This window comes from Canis lupus, chromosome 2 (genome assembly GCF_003254725.2).
Source record: "Canis lupus dingo isolate Sandy chromosome 2, ASM325472v2, whole genome shotgun sequence".
In the NCBI taxonomy this organism is placed as follows: domain Eukaryota; kingdom Metazoa; phylum Chordata; class Mammalia; order Carnivora; family Canidae; genus Canis; species Canis lupus.
Window position 1 is genome coordinate 55,929,193 of NC_064244.1, and position 23,487 is coordinate 55,952,679.

Sequence of the window (23,487 nt, forward strand, 5' to 3'; positions counted from 1 at the left end):
GGAGCCCAACGTGGGACTCGATCCCGGGTCTCCAGGATCACGCCCTGGGCCAAAGGCAGGCGCCAAACCGCTGCGACACCCAGGGATCCCCTAAAAATATTTCTTGAATATACTTCTGATTTAGCATTTATAGTCTAATAGAGGAACTGACCAGAAATTAAAAATGTAACTATGAATTATAATTGTTCAAAGGAATCAGACCCACATCCAATCAAATCCAAAGAAAAATGAAAAATCAAAGTGGAAATCAAATTTGAAAGACCTCAAAAACCTAGAAAAACTTGGGTGCGCTTGCAAGTTATTGATAAGAGACATGGTGGGTCAATTCTATCTCAGATTATAAGCTTTTGAAAACAGAAATCATGTTATGCAACTATAAGGCACAATAAACATCACACCTAACATTTAAACATTGAACAAGGGGATCCCTGGGTGGCGCAGCAGTTTGGCGCCTGCCTTTGGCCCAGGGAGCGATCCCGGAGATCCGGGATCGAATCCCACATCGGGCTCCCGGTACATGGAGCCTGCTTCTCCCTCTGCCTATGTCTCTGCCTCTCTCTCTCTCTCTCTCTCTCTGTGTGACTATCATAAATAAATTTAAAAAAAAATAAAAAAATTAAACATTGAACAAAAAATAATTTCTGTAATTAAGGCATTCAAAAGAAAAATACTTTTTTCTGTTTCTAACTTCAAGGTCTCAAAATTAATCTAGAGACTCATGTTTTTCCTAATTCCTTTTGTGAAAAGTAAGTAATTTTGCTGGGCTCATCCTGGTCCCCATTACACATACCACCACCTAAAAACATGTAACTTGCAGGGGGTCCCTGGCTGACTCAGCTGGTGGAGCATTCAGGGCCTGACCTCAGGCTCCTAAGTTCAACCCTCCATTGGTCACAGAGTTTACTTAAAAAACAAAACAAAACAAAAATCAACTTTAACTGTGTAACTCTTGTTTCACAAAGAAAACTAAAAATTAAGTTTGCCAAATTTGTGGGGTAAGGTTCCTGGCAGAAAATAACAGAAATGCCTTGAAGAAATCTGTCCTAATTCAATGACTACCACTATTTAACATGGCTATTGTCTGGCTTAATGTATTTGAAAAGAAAACAAAAAATTAAAGACCTGTAATGAGCTTCCAAGAAAAATTAAATCATATTTAGAAAAAATGAGAAAAATAATCACTTGCAGCAGTCTATAAAACAAATTTTCAATACAAAATTTCTACCTGTAATTTACCTTAGCTACTTAGAAAAATGATCTCAATGAAAATGCTGCAAAGAAGGAACATTTAGCTTATGCTGACTCAACAGCAGTAAAGATTCAATTTCTGATTTTGTAAAGTATATATGACAAAAGCAAATCATTATCATTATTTAAGTACTTGTATTAATAGTGACTTTACCTTAAAGTTCTCCTAATGTTTTTTTTTCTCCTAATGCTTTCTAATGCTATGCAAAGTTGAAAAAAACAAGACACATGAGACAAAAATCATACCACATCTGATTAATAAAATTTCAAAGCAAATGAATAAAATTTACCTTTTCAGCTGGTAGCAAATCAAAATTTTCACTAAATTCTCCTAAAACCAAGTCAGCAAATTCATCATCCAAATCTGCAACCTATAAAAAAAGGTTTTAGTTCTGTAACTTACTTTTATTGTCACAGCTGTTAAGTCCAAATACCATAAATGTGCATTATCCAAATATTTCAAGACAGCTACATGATCTATCTTATCCAGGTCAAGGAACTCTCCACATCTGCTCAGGAGACAAATACTGCTTCTTTCAAAGGAAAGGAAAAGGGATTAAAAGCTGAAGATAGGCTATTATGAGTTCCTTATATTATTCATGGAAGCAATAGCCAGATAAAGTATGTCAATAAAGTGCTATCTACTCAGAGTGCTCAAAAGAAGATACAAAATTTACCATCAGTGATAATATATATGATGGATTGCTGTTTTTAGATAAATTTGGAAGTCTTAGTTCATAAAGTTTCACCTGGTAGTCCTTTCACATTATAAATGTTCACATCTCCTAAGGCACTCCAATTAAAATAACTCATCTTATTGTAATCCTGCACTGAGGGAACAGATTTAAGTTGGGGGTGGGGTAGGGATCAAAGGCATCATTTCAGCAATAAAAATGCAATTATCTAATTCATGTTCTTAATCATCTGCCTGTATGAAATAGAATTCAGCTGACAATAACTTTAATAAAAGTTTCAAAAGTTTGTGAAAGTACAAGGGAGCAAAACATTCAAACTTGAGGGAGAAAAACACACTTCTAACTGCTAACTACTGTAGAAACATAACTAATCATTCTACTGAAAAGCAGCAGATATGATGGTTAAACACAGCTTCTGGAGTAGCTCCACTACTTACTAACTTGTTCAAAATCTTAGGTCAGGTTACATCATCCCTCTTTACCTTGGTTATGCATGCAGATAATACTAGTACCTACCTCATAGGACAAGGATTAAATAACCAAATCCTCTTTCTAGGACATACATAAGTATACAGTAATTATCACTATTCACCTCCAGAACACAGGAAGTTGATTCTAGTCCACATTAATTTTACTCTCTAAAAAAAATTAATTGTGGTAAAATATAACATAAACATTACATAAAATTTACCATCTTAGCCATTTCTAACTGAACAGCTGAATAGTGTTAAATATATTCACATTGTTGTAAAACTAAACTCTGGAACTTTTCCAATCCACAAAACCAAAAAATCTGATCCATGCAACAAATTCCTCCTCAACCTCCACTCTCTTAACCCTTGGCAACTATGATTCTAACTTCTGTCTCTATTAATGTGACTACCGTAAATACCTCATATAAAAGTGGAATCACTACAGTATTTGTTTTTGTGATTGGCTTATTTCAATTAGCATAATTTCATCAAGGTTCATCCACATTGTACTATGTATCAACAGCCTTCCTCTTTAAGGCTGAATAGTATTCCATTATATGTATATACCACATTTTATCCACTCATCTTGTTGATGAACACTTGGGTTGCTTCCACCTTCTGGCCATTATGAATAAGGCTGCTATGCATAAGGATATGCAATTATCTCTTCAAGACCCTGCTTCCAGTTCTTTTGGCTATACATCCAGAAGTAAAACTGCTAAATCATATGGTAATTCTATTTTCTGGTTTTCTGAGTAACCCCCCCACCCACCCACCCATTTCCCACAGTGGCTGCCTCATTTTCATTCCTCCCAACAGTACACAAAGGCTACAGTTTCTCCATATCCTTGCCAGCACTCTTCTGATTTGGAGGTTTCACAGGAGATATCCTAATGGGTGTAATGTGGTCTTAAATTCTAATTGTATACCTACATATATATTCCTTGTAATTAGCACGTTATTATTTTGTATAGTCTCAAATTTTATTTTCATTCTATACCATCATGTTCTAAGACATGCACAGACAACAAAGAAAACCTCAAAGGGGAACCAACTATGTACCCATTTATTAATAAATGTGAATTCCACTTTCATTATGTTTATGGCCTCCCAAATTAGAGAAGTGGTTTAGCAAAGTGGCTAAGAGCTCTACCTCCAAATGCAGACAGTCCTGGGTTTAGACTCCAGCTCTGCTACTTTTTAGCTGTGTAACAACTTATTTAAGGATTAAATTATAATGTAAAACACTTAAGCTAGATCATCATAGGTCCTCAGTAACTGTTACCCAATAATAAAAGTAACAACAATTGACATCCTGTTAATGATAAATTTAATGATTATTATGGAGGATAATGGAAAATTACTTCAAAAAATAAATTCATACAAAAGATGAATGAAATGGTGTGAGGATCTATTCTGAACAGTTTAATTTAGAACTAAAAAAAAAAAAAAAATCAGGCAGCCCCGGTGGCGCAGCGGTTTAGCGCCGCCTGCAGCCCAGGGTGTGATCCTGGAGACCCGGGATCGAGTCCCACATCGGGCTTCCTGCATGGAGCCTGCTTCTCCCTCTGCCTGTGTCTCTGCCTCTCTCTTGCTCTCTCTGAATGAATGAATAAATAAATCTTTAAAAATATATAAATTGAATGAATGAATGAATCAATCAATCAATCAATCAAATGGTTTGGACTCCAATATTTTTCTCTACCAGAAGATTCAGAGAGTTTAAGGCATGTTTTACTTATTAATCTATATATACCAACAGTACTATATAAATATTATAAGTATTAAGAATCTTAGTATTTTCCATTAAAATTTGAGGGTGAGGGCACCTGGATAGCTCAGTCCATTAAGCATATGCCTTCAGCTTAGGTCATGATCTCAGGGTCCTGGTATTGAGCCCTAAATCATGGAGGGGGTGGTGATGAGGGAGTCCCTGATCAGCAGAGAGTCTTTTTCTCCCTTTCCCTCTGCCCCTCCCCCTGTCGTACTTCACTGTCTCTCTCAAATAAAATCTTAAAAAAAGAAAAAAAAAAAAAAAACCTTGAGGGTGGATGAGGTCCAGAGTTCTTTATTAAATATAAAATTAATGATTTTAAAATTTTCTAAGTTAATGTGACTTTTGATACAGTAAAAGATGGACATAACTTTTGACTCAGTAATTCCATTCCCAGGTGTGATCCTAAACAAATTCTTTCACGTGTGCACAAGGAGATACCTACAAAGATGTTCACAATACTATTTGAAACAGCAAAAAATACATAACCTCAAAGTCTATCCACAGAAGAACAGACAGTAAGTTGTGGTATATTACTTCTTGAACACTGTGAAAGATTGCAAATGAAGCATAATCACACATAACAGGAATGAATCTGCAACAAAATGTTATAGAGTACAAACAACATCATTTCATTTATGAAAAGTTGAAAAACATGGAAAATTAAGTCCTTCATGAATATATCCATTTGTAGTAAAGTAAAAAGCAAAGCAATGAAAGAAAAACACTAGAGTCAGGATACTGGTGGAGACAGGTGTAAATGATTAGTGGAAAAGAGAGAGAGAGATAGTAAATGGCACACAGAGATTCAAGAGTATTGCTAATATTCTATTTCTTAACCTGGAATGGTGCAAATGTGGGTGTTCATTCTATTATTCAGTATACTTCATATCCCATATGCAATTTTATATAAAATTTCACAATATATGAAATATTTCTAAAGTTTCTAAATATGTATACAAATAAAAGTATTTATTTCACCTGTTCAATTAAGGCATTCCTTGCTTCCGTTGTCTCCTTCAACAGTTTAGCATCACTCATTTCCAAGAGAGGTTTCCTCTCAAAGTCTTTTCCATCCTCTGATTTACGATTCCAAACAAGTTTTTCTTTACTTACAACATCTACAACTCCTTCAAAAGCTTTGCCTTCACCAAGTGGTAACTGCAAATCAGAGATTAACTTCGTTAAATGACCACTCAATTAGAATTGCACTGGTGCTGATAAAACTGATCTTTCTCTACTTTCCCCCAACTGTCTATTATCATTATTACCACAGTCTTTATTTTTATGCCAACTTCTTTCAAAAAAGATGTGAGATAGTTTTAGAAATATGTCAGTTGCAATAAAACAAGCTGATAAGGAAATGTAGAGTTGTGGTTTTTTTTTTTTTTTTTTTTTTTTTGAGAAAGCGAGCAAGTGAGCACAGGCAGCATGTGCCAGCACAGAAGGAGAGGCAGAGAGGCAGAGGGCGAGGGAGAAAGAACCTTAAGCAGGCTCCACACATGATCCTACGACCCCGAGATCATGACCTAAGCCGAAATCAAGAGTTAGACACTTAACCAACCACGCCACCCAAGTGCCCCTGGAGTTGCTATTAATCAACCAAATATTTATCAACCAACCTGTAAAAGCAAAGGCTTTGCCTTCAACTTCTCTCTGATGCTTTCAACTGCATACTTAAAACTGCAGAAAGCAAAATAACTAGAGTTAAAAACATTAAGATTCGGGCACCCCAGGTGGCTCCACAGTTTAGTGCCACTTTCAGCCCGAGGTGTGATCCTGGAGACCCAGAATCCAGTCCCATGTCCGGCTCCTTGCATGGAGCCTGCTTCTCCCTCTGCCTGTGTCTCTGCCTTCCTCTATCTCTCATGAATAAATAAAAATAAAATCTTTAAAAACACAAAAACAAAAACATTAAGATTCTTAGAACAGGTTTAAGAATGTTCTCTAAAATTAGAACCCTTTGTACTGTCTCTCAGGTTCATCACTTAACAGTTTTCCATAGAACAATATGTTGAAAAAACTTTCAATGTCAATTTCAGATAAGAGTGCTTGAGTATTTACTGTAATCCTGCCACACAGGTATCCAGGGTACTACTGTAAGCTTCACTTATACTCTGAAATTAAGATTCAATAAACTGATTAAGGTCACTGATAATAAATTGCAATTAGGAGATTCAAATGCATGATTCGTGATTACAAGTCCATGATTCTTTCCAACAACTTGCTATCACAAACAGCTACCTTTTTTCCAAAAGGCAGCCTAATTTTTCTATACCTTTATCTTAGGCATTCTTAGTATCACGTTATCAGTTTTAGAATTACTGTAGATAATTAGATAGCATACTGCGTGGTTTTAGGAGAAGGATAGTTTATGCTTTGTTTTTGCCACTCTCGTATCACAGACCAGGATCTTTTTTTTTTTTTTTAATTCATTAAAGACACAAAGATACAGAGAGAGAAAACGTGAGCTGGGGGAGAGGCAGAGGGAGAAAGAGAATCAGACTCCCCACTGAGTTGGGAGCCCAACGTGGAGCTCGATCTTAGGACGTGGAGATCATGACCTGAGCCAAAAGCACACACTTAACCATGTAAGCCACCCAGACACCCTAGATCTCTCTCATCACATTTCCCCAAAATTCTTAATATTCTTGATTCTCTGAATTCTCATTTCCTCAGAACCATTTATCCATTTTGGATTAGCATCCTGTGAGTCTGAGCATTACCACCACATCTCAGGATTAACCTTTTTGCCCTATATGCAGGTCTTAAAACATCTATATTCTCTCCCAGTTGCCAAGGGAGAGCCCATTAGCCAGTAACTAAGGAAAATCAGAGGACAGGAAACAATCATCTATCCTCTACCTTTAGCAATGATGAGAAGCACCATAGCCTTCAGCAAAACAGTGATTATATAATACTGCCCTAGACAGAACCAGTGGAATCAGCAAGATATCACTGTCAGGATTCTAGAAAATAGGATACAGCCTCTCTGCGTTAGAATCATGATTCATCACCTGTCAGCTCTCTATTAATCCCACACTGCTATTCAAGCTACGAACTACCTGCTTTGAAACTTTTTAAAAATGGGATTGAACTGAGATTCCATGGAATATTTATACTCTACAGGAAACAGCTGTTTGTAAATTTAAGTTATAGTCCACTAAAGCTCGAAGTATATTTCTACTTTAATAAGTGAAAACACAACACTTACAATACCTTGCTCCAGTTTTGTCCATTTTGTTTAAAAAACAGATTCGAGGTACCTTGTGTTTATCAGCTTGCCTCCATACTGTGAGAGTTTGTGCCTAAAGCAAAGAAAAAGGAAGAAATACTCATACTAGACAAAAATAACTGTTACTATGTACGGAACAAACAGATCTAAGAAACTATTATAACATGGAATTGGGCTCTGTTCTAGCACAGAATTAGTCCTGTTGCATTCACACTTCTAGAGGCAGTCACTCTGCTGCTAGTAGGCTAACAAAGCTAAGAATGTAATGAAGTCTGATGAAGAGCAAACTTCAAACTAAGAATACTAATTTGGGTGATTTAGGTTGCTACACAAAGAGAACAATACATCTGGAAGGTACGGAGAGTCATGGAAAGATGCCTTAAAATTTAAAAATGTAATTTTTGTCTGGTTTCACCTTACTTAGTACAGATCAAATAATACTGAACTCCTAAGCTTGCTGACCTGTGAAATATGGACTTTTGTCTTAATTCATATAGTTGTTGTGTCATTAAAAGAATAGGAGTGTACTACAAAAATGCTATTGTAATAAAAACATGTATTTGTGAATGTGTGAATGTTGTTGTAAACTAAAGAGGATTTAAAGAAGAAAAAAAAGCCAGTAACTGTATTTTTTTTTAAGATTTTATTTATTCATGAAAGACAGAGAGGCAGAGACACAGGCAGAAGATCAACCACTGAGCCACCCAAGTGTCCCCAGTAACTGTACTTCTAAGTAGCAATTTTCATATACTTTTCTATTTCACTCCTTTTGATTCTACTTTTTAAAAATATATTTCAATAGTTCCAGTCTATTACAGTATCTGTGCCTAGTGGATCCCAAAGCCCTGAAACAGCATAAAAAGACTAATGTAATGACATTAGCTAAAATAGAAGCCACTTTATAATTTATTAACTAAAATTTATATAGAATAAAAACACTCATCTTAAGTGTACAGTGAGTTCTGATAAGTATAGTATAGCTATCCCAATCAAAATATGGAACATAAGTTTTCTTAAGCTCTATCCCCCAATAACAATCTGTTCTTATATTTGTCACCACAGATTCATTCTCCCTTGTTTTGAATCTCATAAATAACGGCTTTTTTTTGCTCAACATAAAGTTTCTGATACTCATTTATATTGTTGGGTATACCGGTTCATTTTTTCTTTCTCTCTTCTTTATTTTTTTTGGCTAAATTCCTTTGTATAAATGTGCCAGCTGGTTTTCCTATCTGCTTGTGGATGAGCACTTAGATTATTTCTAGTTTAGGGCTATTACGAATTTAGCTACTATAAACATTTTGAACAAGTCTTTAGAGGACAAATGTTCTCATTCTATTGGATAAAGATGTAGGAGTTTCAAGTGCGGAGTCGAAGGACATGTGCAAATTTCACTTTATAAGAAACTACCAAGGTGCCTCAGTAGCTCAGTCAGTTAAGCATCTGCCTTTGGCTTAGGTCATGATCCCATGAGCCCTGTGTCTGGCTCCCTGCTCAGTGAGGAGCCTGCTTCTCCCTCTCCCTCTGCCCTTCCCCACTACTCATGCTTGTTCTCCCTTGTGGTATCTCTGTCAAATAAATAAATAAAATCTTTAAAAAAAAAAAAAAAACAATCTGCTAATCTTCTAAGGTATAATTAATATTTTATAGTCCCACCAACACTGTATAGGAGTTGTTCCACCTACAGTGGAACAGTGAGTTGTTCCACCTCAACCAATATTTGCCATCATTATTCTTCTTAATTTTAGCCATTCCTGTGGGTATGAATTGTCTCTTTGTAATTTTAATTTGCATTTCCCTGACAACCAGTGAGACTGACCATCTTTTCATGTGCTCATTGGACCATTCATATATCTTCCTTGGTGAACTATCCACTGAAGTCCTTTGTCCATTTTTTTTTCTTGGGTTGTTAGTTTTTATCACTCATTTGTAGTTCTTCAGATATCCTGGATACAAGTCCTTTATTATACCCATGTACTGTGAAAATTTCAGCACATACTTCCTAAAACAATGATATTTTCCTACATACTCAGTAGTGTTAAAGCACTCTGGAAATTTAACATTCATACAATACTTATATAACATGACAAATTTTCTCATAGCCTATAACCTGTCTTTTAATTTTTTAATTTTTTTCATTTTAATAAGATGTAATTTTGGTAAGTTCCAATGAATCAACTTTTCTTCTGTGTTTTTTATGCTTTGTGTCATTAAAAACTGTTAACCTATCCCTAAGCTTGTAAACAAATGTTACTTTTCTTCTAGAAGTTATACAGATGTAGCTTAACACTAGATGCACTCCAAGTTAATAGTTGTGTATGGTGAGGTGGGGAAAGGTACACTATACATTTTCTAAGAAAAGATACTAAAAAATAAACAAAAACTCCCATCAACACCTGCTAGCTAAAAGTCCACCTACCGTTGTAGCAAATAAGTGGTTTCTGTGTCACAAATTCAGAAACTTTCTATTCCAACATTTTCAATCTTGTAAATGCCATCTGTCAATGACTATGAAATTTACAAGAGTCATAATGACAGAAGGAACACAACCATTAGGAAATGAAGTGATTCAGAAAGAAATGGAAATAACAATGCATAATCAACCTCAGACCTCAGGGTCAGGCTTTCAATAACTGTATTATTTCCCCCAATAATTTTACATTAAGAAAAATGTCAAGCCTATAAAAAATGGTGAAAGAATAATACAATAAACATCTTTGTACCCTTCATCTAGATTCACCACATATGAACACTTTGCCACACTTGCCTTTTTTTAAAATATGTACATATACACACATTACATGAGTGACTATGGGAGTGTGCCATTTTGATCTACAACAAAGAGCATAATTAACTGACAGCATGGTCTCCCAAAGCCCAGCTAATGGCTGAGTACAGCAGAAACGCTAATGTAAGCTATTCCTTTAAGACACGTGGAACTTAAAAAAAAAAAAAAAAAAAGACACGTGGGACTTCTCCAACAGGTGATTTTGGCTTGAGGATTCCCCATCAATTTCACCAAACCCTTTTGGGAACTGCACTGTAATCTGAGCCTCTTCCTACCCAAACCTTCTTTTATGGTCTCCTAATGGACAGATGTCAGATCTGCCCTGTGGTGTGACTCTTCTCTCCCATTGCTCTTTTCTCTTCTTTATTCTACACAAGCATTTCCCCCAGTAAATCTTCTATATATCTAACCCTATCTTGGCATCTACCGCACAAAGTACCCAAACTAACAATATACGTGTATGTGTGGGTGGAAGGTGAACCACTAGATTAAGATGCACGTATCATGACATTTTGATCCTAAATACTCCAGCCTGTATTTTCTAAAAATAGGGATATTCCCCTACATAATAATTTTCAATCATCACATTCAGAAAAATTTAAGCTGACACAATACTTTTTTCTAATAACATATAGGCCAAATTAAAATTTTTCTGGTTTTCCTAATGATGTCCTTTTTAACTTTCTGGTTTTGGATCCAGGATCCAAAAGATCATATTACATTTAGTTTTCTTGTATCTCTATTTTTTTTTTGGTTTTTTTGTTTGTTTTTGCTTTTTTTTTTTTAAAAGCAAATTCTTTTTTCTTTTAAGGTTTATTTATTTATGATAAACAGAGAGACAGGCCAGGAGGAGAGAGAAGCAGGCTCCATGCAGGGAGCCCGACGTGGGACTTGATCCCGAGTCTCCAGGATCGTGCCCTGGGCTAAAGGCAGGCGCTAAACCGCTGAGCCACCCAGGGATCCCCGGTATCTCTATTTTTAAAAAAGATTTTATTTACTCATTTTAGAGAAAACACAAGTGTGGGGGTGGGGTGGGGGTAGAGAAGGGCAGAGGAAAAGGGAGAAGCAGACTCCCCAAGGAGTAGGGAGCCCAATGCAGGACTCAATCCCAGGACCCTGAGATCATGACCTGAGCCAAAGGCAGATGCTTAACCAACTGAGGTACCCAAGCACCCCTTCTTTTATCTTTAGAATCATTTAAAACAAAACAGTACCTCAACTTTTTACTCCCAATCATTCACCTTCCTTGCACTTACTTTTTTTTTTTTTTTCAATTTCTGAAAAGCCCCATCCAGTTGTTTTACAGAATGTCTTTCAATTTAAATTCATCTGTCTTCTCATGATCAGATTGGGGCCAAGCAGTGTGTCAGGAATATAACATTGGTAAAGTTGTGTCCTTCTTAGTGCATCCTATCAGGAAGCCCATGGTGTCAGTTTGTATCATTTGGAGTTATGTTAATTGTGATCACTTAATTAAGGTATCATTTTTAGTAAAACTTTAAAATTAGAAGAGCTGAAGATGATTCTATATTCAACTAGAAGAGCTGAAGATGATTCTATATTCAACATGGAGCCAATCTTGAGATTATAAGAAAAATGGAGATAGGTATCAGCTAAAAAGTGTGTAAATAACCCCAGTATAATTTATTATAAATCCATTTTTAAGATTCATTCAAGAATTTAATACGTATTAACTGTTGGGAGATAATTCTTCATTGGTTTTTAACCTTTCTACATATTTTGTTAAGAGAGGCAGTGAATGCCTTTGTTCTGGACTATGTTTTTAAAAGATGTTGATATAATCAACAGCTTAGCAAGACAGAGACAGTGTCTCCCTCTGGATTGAAAGGTCGATTTTGCTTGTAACCCTGGAAGATAATATCGGTCTCCAGAGCAAACAGCAAGTAGGTTTACTGCCCATTATAAAATATATGTGTTTTCCAACCACAGGGTTCCCCTGTATGTGCAGCTATCACTTGGCTCCCTTTGGGTCATCCTGTGGAACTGGGGCTTAGGGAACTAATGCAAGATAATATTGATACTCTGGCTATTGCTATTTCATTGCTATTTCTGTGACTAATAAAGTTCTTTGTCTCTGACTCAAGAGTCTTTTGTCTTCTGCCACCATGTCATAAAACTGTGGCAGATTAACTAGTTAGCTCGAAAGTAAGGTAGAAGAACCTCAAGCCCGTCATAGTTCTCACCACAACTTTCCTATTTCCTACAGAAAAGAAACTTTCCTCTTACTATGAAACATCTGAGATCACATATAGATCATACTACAATATTAAATTCCAATTCTTTCACCATAATTTGATTTATATAAACTTCTTTCAGGTTATAGTTAATTAAATCTGATACATTCTACTTTAAAAAAAGATAATCACGTTATTGTAGCTTCATTTTACTTTGGCAGTATTTTTACCTCTACACCAGCAGAAGCATCAAACACAGCTACTGCACCATCCAACACTCTAAGGCAGCGCTCAACTTCCAAGGTAAAGTCCACATGACCTAAGAAAAAGATGAGAAACATACACTTAATCTTTAAAAAAGCATGATCCAGCAATCCTACTTTTGGGTATATATTCAAAAGAACTGAAAAAGGAGTCAAAGAAATATTTGCAAACTATGTTCATAGCAACACTTTTCACAATAGCCAAAAGGTGGAAACAACCCAAATGTCCATCAATGGATGAATGGTATAAAGTTTTGTATATATACAAATATATTACATAGGTAAAATGGAATGTTATGCAGCCTTAAAAAATGAAGGAAATCTTCATATATTACAACACAGATGGATTCTGAAGGACTTCATGCTAAACAAAAAAAGCCAATCACAAAAGGACAAATACTGCATGATTCTACTTATATGAAGTATTAATCTCCTAGATAAAAAAAGGTAGACAGGTAGTTAGTTACAAGGGACAGGAGGTGGGGACAAACAAGAGTAGTTGTATAGTAGATACATAGTTTCAGACCTGAAAGATGAAGTACTTCTGGAGATCAGTTTTACAACAATGTAAATATACTTAACTACTGAACTGTACACTTAAAAATGGTTAGGATGGTAAGTTTTACCTTACATATATATTTTAAAGATTTATTTATTTGAGAGAGAGAGGGAACGAGTAGGGGGAATGGGTTGGCGGGGGGGAGGAACATCCTGCTGAGCAGGAAGCCTGACTTGGGGTTCGATCCCAGGACCCAGAGATTATGACATAAGCCAAAGGCAGACACTTAACTGTCTGAACCACCCAGGTACCCCAATATATATGTTTTGTCACAATTTAAAAGAAAACACATCCACAACAAAAACCTCCAATAATGTAGCATCTCTGCATTGCTAGAACAGTACCATACCTGGAGTATCAATTAGATTGACTCTATATCCCTTCCAATCAAATGTAACAGCAGCAGATTGAATGGTAATGCCTCTTTCTCGCTCTTGAGCCATAAAATCTGTCACCGTGTCTCCATCATCAACATCTAACAAAGAAAAAGACAACACAGTTAAGCTTGATACCAAATATATTTCACTGTGGTATGATATCTACTAGACAGTTTATTTATTTTTTTGCAGAGAGAGAAAGAGAGATACTCTGAAACAGTGTGGAGTGTGAGCAGGGGTGGAGGGACAGGCAGAGGGAAAGAGAGAATCCCAGGCAGTCACCACCTGAGCAGAGCTTGATCCCAGGATCCTATGATCATGACCCTGGGCTGAAATCAAGAGTAGGATTTTTAATCAGTGAGCCATCCAGGTGCCCTTCTACCTGACATTTTAATTTGCTTTAAGACTGTTTATAAAATATTTGGTTTAAAAAAAAAATTTGGTTTAATATTTATGGCCCTTAGATTAAATAAGTCCTTATTCCAGAAAAAGCTTTTCCAGCAAAATTAGTAATTTTTCCATAAAAAATAATTTTTCTGTAATAATTAAGATAAAATTTGTTTAAATACTTTAATTTTACTGAACTTGATATTCCTTTTATTTTTTTCCCCCTAGTTTACCTTTCATTATCCTTTATGTTCCTCATGGCTGATTCCTTGACAGGGCAATGAAAGGGCCCAGACAGACCTAGATTTAAGTCCCAACTTTACCATTACTACTCTATTATCTTAAACAAGTTACTTAACCTAGTTTGTAAAATATGAATAAAGGCAACCTTGCAGGGTTGCTCTAAGAATGAAATGAGTAAGTAAATGGCAGGTACATGGAACAAGGTAGAGAAAAAATTCCTCCAAAGTTAAATTCTCCTTTTCAAACCCTTTTCATTAAATGTTCCCCCCAAAGGCATTTATTTGTACAAATGAAAATAAAATCTTGGTAGAATTTCTACAGTACAAAGCCATGGATAAAGTTCATCTTGACTACACAAAAGGTCAAATTATTCTGCATTAAAATTCTTGAATTATAAACATTGTATTCTGATTAAACTTATATAGAAGTAATGAAAATGAGCTCATCTTTATCATTCAAAATTCAAAACCCAAATTATCATGGCCTTATACTACCACTACTTATGTCAGCATTAAACCTCTGAAATCCTAGCCAGGTTCACCACTGTTTATGTATGTAAACGTGCATATAAATGTATAATGTACCAAAAAAGGGAGAAACAGCAAGAAATATGGATTTGTCAGGACCTCCAAATATCTATGTTAAAGAATTACATCGTTATTCACAACATAACCAAGCAAACAAGCACCATTAATGAAACAATAACCAAGTAGCTAACCAAAAGTTCTAAACAGTTTTTTAAACATCTGTAGGAGGAGGGAGTACAAGATGACAGAGTAGGAGGACCCTACACCCACCCCAGTCCACGTTTACCACTAGGTTATCACTCACATACACGTCCATTAACTGGAGAGCAATCTGAAGACTAGCAGAACAAACTCCACAGCCCGATGCAGAGAAGTAGCCAGCATGGGAGAGGTTAGGGAAAGCAGAAAGGTGGTGGAGAGGTGCCCGCAGGAGGGAGAGAAGAAGAGAAAGCACCAGGGAAAATAAATCCCTGTACAATCTGGCCTAGAAACCAGAAGGGCTGAATTCCATGAGTTAGTATAAGCAGCAGACTTGGAGTCTGGAGCTCTGAAGGTCAGCTGACTCAGCACTAGATGAGCAAGGAGGATGGGCGATAGCCAGGTCCCTGCCCTTTAAGAGGTAAGAGTCTGCACAAAAGGCAACATAGAAGCAACAGATGGCACAAGGGGAAGGAGATCCATTTATTTGGATTTCAGGGCAGATTGGGGAACTTCCCTGGGAACAAAGGAGCTGGCAGGTGGCATTTTCCTCCCCTATTCCTCGGCATTAACACAGAGCCACCTGCCAGGAGAGTGCTGCACAGACACTTGCTACTAACTTGTGAGCAATGCACCATGACCATGAGTTCTCCCCAGGACTCGCCCACTCTAAGTCTGTCATCCCTGGACTCAAGGCAAATTTTTTCAGCATTATGCGTGCCCCACCTAGTCGATGCCTCTGCCTACTGTGCCACCACTGCACTCTGGGGGGATGTGGCCAGGCCTAGCAGCTTGGTGCAGACTTTGTGAAGACACGTGTGCCCTGCCCAACCGCCACAGGCCCCCAGCCACCATGCACACAGACCCACGTGCCCCTTGCTGTGACCTCAGACATGTGCCTTGTGCCAGGCTGCTAACATGTGCTGCACAAATGGCTACCACCACAATGTAGGGGATCTGGACCTAGGACTAGTGACTCCACAAATTTTGAAAGCAATGCTGTACCCGCCCCCTAGCCTTTCTATGGTCATGCCTCCTCATAGCCAGTCTGCCTGGGTCTCACTAACACCCAGAGAAAGCAAGTACAGCTCCCAACAGGGAGAGTCTGTGCAGAAGTCTAAAATGAAAAGGAAAGCAAAATAGTAGGATGCAAGAAACACACAGAGGGGACTCCATTGAAGTGTCACATTCTGCTGAACAGGAAACACTGTGCTGCAGGGAGATACAGAACCTCTCCTTCATGAAGCCACTACTTTAAAGAGCATGAGATTTTAACTGACTTTCCTACCACACAGAAAAAGAACACAGAGATAGACAAAATGAGGAGACAGAGGAATGTGACCCAAAGGAAAGAACTTGACAAAATCACAACTGGAGATACAAGTGAAAAAGAAGTTAGTATACCTGACAGAGAATTTAAAGTAATGATCATTTAAAAAATAAGTAAAAAGTAATGATCATAAAGATATTCACTGAACTTGAGAAGAGTGGACATTATCGGTGTGATCCTTAGCAAAGAAATAAAATAATATTATCAGACATAAAGAACTCAATAAATGAAGTTAAAAATATGATAGATGGAATAAACAGTAGGCTATAAAAAACAGGAACTTACTAGTGACCTGGAGGACAGAGTAATGGAAAGCAAATAAGCTGAACAGATGAGAGAGGAACAATGCATAACAGAAATAGACTTAGAGAACTCAGTGACTCAATCAAGTATAACAACATTCGCATTATAGTGATCCCAGAAGTAGAGAAAGGGGGGCAGAAAATGTATCTGAAGAAAAAATAGCTGAAAACATCCCAAATGTGGGGCAGGAAACAGAGATCCAGATTCAAGAGGCACAGAGACTCCCAACAAATTCAATGCAAGGAGGTTCACACCAAGACACATTAAGAATTAGAACAGAAAAAATAGTGATAAAAAAAGCACTTTAAAGAGAAAAGACAGTTACATACAAAGAAAACCTTATGAGGCTATCAGCAGCCTTTGAGTGGAAACTTTGCAGGCCATAAAGAAGTGGCATGATATATTCAAAGTGCTGAAAGGAGAAATATTTGCAGCCAAGAATACTCTATCCAGCAAGGCTATCATTTGGAACAGAAGGAGAGAGAGTTTCTCAGCCTAACAAAATCTAAGGGAGTTCAAGACCACTAAATTAGCCCTATTAGAAATATAACAGGGGACTCGCAAAGACCACAGTGAAAGTATAAAAGGTAAAAAACACAAAAGTATTAAAAATAATTATTTCTGTAAAATTCAGTCCATATACCTAAGATGTTGCGGGGAGAGGAGTAAAGAATGGGTTTAAATTTTAAAAGAAAGTGAAGGGACGGAGAAACATTTATCATGCAAATGGATGTCAAAAGAAAACTGGAGCAGCAATATTTGTATAAGACAAAACAGACTTTAAAACAAAGTCTATAACAAGAAACAAAAAAGAACACTATATAATAATAAAGGATACATTCCATAGCAAGAGAATATAATAATCACAAAATATTTATGCACTCAACATGGGAGCATCCAAATACATTAAACACTTAATAACAAACTTAAAGGAACTAATTGATAATAATATAGTAATAGGAGCAGATTGTAACGCACCACTTGCATCAAGAGACAGATCATTCAAAGAGAAAATACACAAGGAAACAAGGACTTTGAATGCCAAACTGGACCAGATGTATTTAACAGACACATTCAGAAATTTCATCCTAAAATAACAGAATATACATTCTTTTGAAGTGCACAAAGAATACTGTCCTACTGAGAAGATCACATATTAGGCCAAAACAAGTCTCAACAAATTATAAAATTATAAAAATCAAAGGTATATCACTAATCTTCCCTGATCACAACACCATGAACTAGAAATCAACTACAAGAAAAAAATCTGGAAAGAGCAGATATATGAAGGTTAAATAACACACTTCTAAACAATGAATGGGTCAACTGAGAAATTAAAAATTACATGGAAACAAATGAAAATGAAAACACAACAATCCAAAACTCTGGGATGCATCAAAAGTGGTTTTAAGAGGAAAGTTTATAGCAATATAGGCCTACCTCAAGAAAAAAAAAAATCTCAAAACAACTTAAACTTACATTTAAAGGAGCAAGAAAAAGAACACATGAAGCCCAAACCCAGCAAAAGGAAGGAAATAATACAGATTAGACCAAATATGATACGTAAACTAAAAAAAAAAAAAAAAATAGAACAGACCAACGAAACCAGGAACCGGTTCTCTGAAAAGTTCAAAATTGATAAACCTCTTGCAAGACTCATTAAAAAAAAGAGGACCCAAATAAAATCATTAATCAAAGAAGAGAAATACCAATACCATAAAAATATAAACTTTACAGAATATTATGAAAACCTATATGCCAACAAATTGGACAATTCATAAGAAATGGATGGATTCATAGAAACATATTATCTCCCAAAACTAAAGCAGGAAGAAATAGAAAATTTGAACAGACCAGTTACTGGCAATAAAATTGAATCAGTAATTAAAAAACTCAAAAAACAGACATCCAGGACCAGACCGCTTCACAGGCAAATTCTACCAAACATTTATAAAGGTAATACTTATTCTTCTCAAACTGTTCCAAAAAATATAAGAGTAAGGAAAACTTTCAATTTTATTCTATGAAGCCAGTATCATCCTGATACCAAAACCAGTAAAGACACTGCCAAAAAAGAGAACTACAGGCCAATCTCTCTCATGAATATATATGTAAAACCCTCAACAAGATACTAGCAAACTGAATCCAATGTATTTTTTTTTTAATTTTTATTTATTTATGATAGTCACAGGGGGAGAGAGAGAGAGAGAGAGAGGCAGAGACATAGGCAGAGGGAAAAGCAGGCTCCATGCACCGGGAGCCCGATGTGGGATTCGATCCCGGGTCTCCAGGATCGCGCCCTGGGCCAAAGACAGGCGCCAAACCGCTGCGCCACCCAGGGATCCCTGAATCCAGTGTCTTAAAAAAATCCAATTGGGGCAGCCCCAGTGGCGCAGCGGTTTAGTGCCACCTGCAGCCCGGGGTGTGATCCTGGAGACCCAGGATCGAGTCCCACATCGGGCTTCCTGCATGGAACCTGCTTCTCCCTCTGCCTGTGTCTCTGCCTCTCTCTTCGCTCTCTCTGAATGAATAAATAAATAAATCTTTAAATAAAAATCCAATTGTATTAATCCAATGTATTAAAAAAATCATATATTCCTAGGATACAACAGTGATTGAATATCTGTAAAACAACATGATATCTCACATCAATAAAAGATAAAAACTATATAATCATTTTTTTTTAATTTTATTTATTTATGATAGTCACAGAGAGAGAGAGAGAGAGGCAGAGACATAGAGGGAGAAGCAGGCTCCATGCACCGGGAGCCCGACGTGGGACTCGATCCCGGGTCTCCAGGATCGCGCCCTGGGCCAAAGGCAGGCGCCAAACCGCTGCGCCACCCAGGGATCCCTATATAATCATTTCAACAGATGCAAAATAAGCATTTGACAAAGTACAACATCCATTCATGATAAAAATGTTCAACAAGGGATCCCTGGGTGGCTCAGCGGTTTGGCGCCTGCCTTTGGCGCAGGGCGCGATCCTGGAGTCTCGGGATCGAGTCCCACGTCGGGCTCCCGGCATGGAGCCTGCTTATCCCTCTGCCTGTGTCTCTGCCTCTCTCTCTCTATGTCTATCATGAATAAAAAAAAAAAAAAAAAAAAATGTTCAACAAGGTAGGTCTAGAGGAAATATACCTCACATAATAAAAGGCCTTATATGAAAAATCCACAGCCAACATTTTACATAATAGATAAAAACTGAGAGTTTCCCCACTAAGGACAGGAACACGACAGATGTATCTACTATCACCCCTTTTATTCAACATAGTACTAGAAGTCCTAGCCGCAGCAATCAGACAACATAAAGAAACAAAAGGCAACTAAATTGGTAAGGAATAAGTCAAACTGTCATTACTTGCATTTGACATGACACTATACATAAAAAAACCCTAAGCACAGAGTTGGGCACCTGATGGGATGAGCACTAGGTATTACACTGTATGTTGGCAAATTAAATTTAAATTTAAAAAAATCAAACAGGATCCCTGGGTGGCTCAGTGGTTTAGCACCTGCCTTTGGTCCAGGGTGTGATCCTGGAGTCCTGGGATCAAGTCCCACATCCGGCTCCCTGCATGAAGCCTGCTTCTCCCTCTGCCTGTGTCTCTACCTCTCTCTCTCTCTCTCTCTCTCTCTCTCTCTCTCTCTCTGTGTGTGTGTGTGTGTCTTTCTCATGAATAGAAATAAAATCTTTAAAAATAAATAAATAAAATTTAAAAATGAAACAAAACAAAACCCTAAAGACTCCACCACAAAGTCAGGTCATAGGATACAAAATCAATGTTCAAAAATCTATTGCATTCTTACAAACTAATAGTAGAGCAGCAGCAAAAATTAAGAAAACAATCCCATTTACAACTTATAATTGCACCAAAAATAAAATACCATCAAATAAACTTAACCAAAGACATGAAAGACTTGTACTCTAAAAACTATAAAACGGGGCAGCCCGGGTGGCTCAGCGGTTTGGGGCCATCTTCAGCCCAGGGCGTGATCCTGGAGACCCTGGATCGAGTCCCATGTCGGGCTCCCTGCACGGAGCCTGCTTCTCCCTCTGTCTGTGTCTCTGCCTCTCTCTGTCTCTCATGAATAAATAAAATCTTTAAAAAAAAATAAAAATAAAAACTAAAAAAAATAAAAACTATAAAACGCTGATGAAAGAAATTCAAAATGACACAAAGAAATGGAAAGATACTCCATGCTCAAGAATACTGTTAAAATGTCCAAAATGCCTAAAGTGATCTACATATTTAATGCAATTCCTATCAAAATATCAACATTTTTCACAGAACTAGAACAAATAATCCTAAAATTTTTATGGAACTCAAAAAACCCTAAATAGCCAAAGCAATCTTGAAAAAGAAAAGTAAAACTGGAGGTATCACAATTCCAGATTTCAAGTTATATTACAAAGCTGTAGTAATAAAAAGTATGGTACTTGGCGTAAAAATAGACACATAGATCAATGGAATAAAACACAAAACCAAATATATAAATATTATATAAATATAATATAAAACTTAGCATTTGACAAAGGAGGAATGATTATCCAATGAGGAAAAGTCTCTTCAATATATCATGTTGGGAAAACTGGACAACCACATACAAAGAACGAAACCAGACCAGTTTCTATCACCATACACAAAAATAATCTCAAACAGAATAAAGACCTAAATGTGAGACCTGAAACCATACAAATCCTGAAAGAGAACACAGGAGGTAATTTCTTTAACCTAAGTTTTAGCAACATCCTTCTAAATATATCTCCTGAGGAAAGGGAAATAAAAGCAATAATAAACTATTGGGACTACAATGAAATAAAATGTTCTGTGTAGCAAAGGAAACAACAAAACTAAAACACAACGTATTGAATAGGAGAAGATATTTGCAAATGACATATTCAATGCTGGATTAGTATCCAAAAATATATCTAAGAATTGATACAACACCCAAAAACAATCCAATTAAAAGATGGGTAGAAGATGTGAACAGATGTTTCTCCAAAGAGGACATACAGATGACCAACAGATGCATAAAAAGATGCTCAAAATCACTCTTCATCAGGGAAATACAAATCACAACCACAATGAGCTACTGCCTCACATCTGTCAGAATGGCTGGGCTCAAAAACACATGAAAACAAGTGTTGGCAAAGATGTGGAAAAAAAGGAATCCTCTTACACTATTGGTGGCAGTACAAACTGGTGGAGCTACTGTGGAAAACAGTTGGGAGGTTCCTCAAAAAGCTAAAAATAGAACTACCCTAACAACCCAGTAATCACACTACTGGGTATTTACCCTCAAAATACAAAAACACTAACTGAAAGGGAAACATGCACCCCTACGTTTATTGCAGCATTATTTACAACAGCCAAGATATGGAAGCAATCTAAGAGTCCAACAATAGATAAATGAATAAAGATGTGGTGTGTACACACACACACACACACACACAGGAATAGTATGGCTATTTGTGGCTTTCAGCCACAAAGAATAATGAGATCTTTCCATCTAAACACAGATGGAACTAGAGGGTATCAGGCTAAGTAAAATAAATCATACCAAGACAGACAAATACCATATGATTTCACTTATATGTGGAATCTAAAACAAACAAAAAGCAGAAGCAGACCCATAAATACCATGAGAACTGACAGCTGCCAGAGGCAAGGAAGATAGGAGGATGGCAAATGAGTTAAGGGGACTGGAAGACTTCTGGTTACGGAATAAATAAGTGCTGGTGATGAAAGGTACAGCATATAGACTATAGTTGATGGCGTTGTAATAGTGTTGTGTGGTGTCAGATGGTAGCTACACTCATGGTGAGCACAGCATAACATACAGAGCTGTTGTAGAAGCAGAGCTGTAAAAACAAACCCTAAGGACATGGGGCTACATATTAAATAAGCCAGTCACAAAAAGACACTCTACGATCCCACTTACATGAGGTATCAAATTAACAGAAAGAGTGGAATGGTAGTTTCCAGGAGCTGGGCAGAGGAAAATATGTGGAGTTATTATTTAATGGGTTTAGGATGGGTTACACAAGATTAAAAAGTTCTGAAGACTGGTTGCCAACAGTATAAATATATATAACACTACTTAAACGTGCACTTACAAATGGTTAATATGGTAAATGTTACATGTTTTTTTAACACAGTTAAAAAAAAGGTAACTTGAACATTACTTGTGCCACCTCATCTGGACCCTTGCTTCAGGGATATCAGCTGGGATGTGAGGGAAGAATTAAGATCATATTTGTGTCACGACAAAGGAAGCCTGATAATGTTCCATGTTTTGCTGTTAGAGCCCCATTAACATAGCAGTAATTTTATGAAAAAAGCATGTGTTCATGTTTTGGAAACTATCACCATGAATGTTCTTATGAACATTCTATGTGAAGTTTCAACCAATTTCAAGGGTCTAGAGAAATGGTTCCCAATAGAATGCATTTCAAAATTTCTGTGGAGCTTTTGAAAAAGATATTTATTTCCACTTCTGGTAATAAAGACATCATGACCTTGACATTTCAAATTTCAAAACAAAGTATTTTACCAGAGATAAAGAGAGGCATTTCATAATGATAAAAAAAAGTGGGTTTATCAGAGACAACAATCATAAATGTGTAGGAGATAAACAGTTTCAAAATATAGGACACAAAAATACACCAGGGGCAGCCCCCGTGGCCCAGCAGTTTAGTGCCGCCTTCAGCCCAGGATGTGATCCTGGAGACCTGGGATCGAGTCCCACGTCAGGCTCCCTGCGTGGTGCCTGCTTCTCCCTCTGCCTGTGTCTCTGCCTCTCTCTCTCTCTCTCCCTGTGTCCCTCATGAATAAATAAAATGTTTAAAAAAAAAAAAAAATACAGACACTAGGCCACACTACATACT

The 23,487-nt window shown here is 36.9% G+C and overlaps 1 protein-coding gene across 6 annotated transcripts in view; it reads right to left on the minus strand.

Moving 5' to 3' along the window:
* The window catches only part of GFM2 (GTP dependent ribosome recycling factor mitochondrial 2), a 61,921-nt gene that overhangs the window by 28,214 nt on the left and 10,220 nt on the right, over positions 1–23,487 (minus strand). For 5 of the 6 annotated variants that reach the window (XM_025448016.3, XM_025448017.2, XM_049097949.1 and 2 more), the window contains 6 exons: positions 13,580–13,705; positions 12,639–12,727; positions 7,410–7,498; positions 5,813–5,873; positions 5,172–5,351; positions 1,539–1,619 (listed from right to left, as the gene is read on the minus strand). In XM_025448016.3, the coding sequence (XP_025303801.1) occupies positions 1,539–1,619; positions 5,172–5,351; positions 5,813–5,873; positions 7,410–7,498; positions 12,639–12,727; positions 13,580–13,705 (626 nt within the window). Of the gene's footprint in view, positions 1–1,538; positions 1,620–5,171; positions 5,352–5,812; positions 5,874–7,409; positions 7,499–12,638; positions 12,728–13,579; positions 13,706–15,068; positions 15,266–23,487 lie in introns of those variants that run through there. The other variant, XM_035713580.2, reaches the window with a different exon arrangement.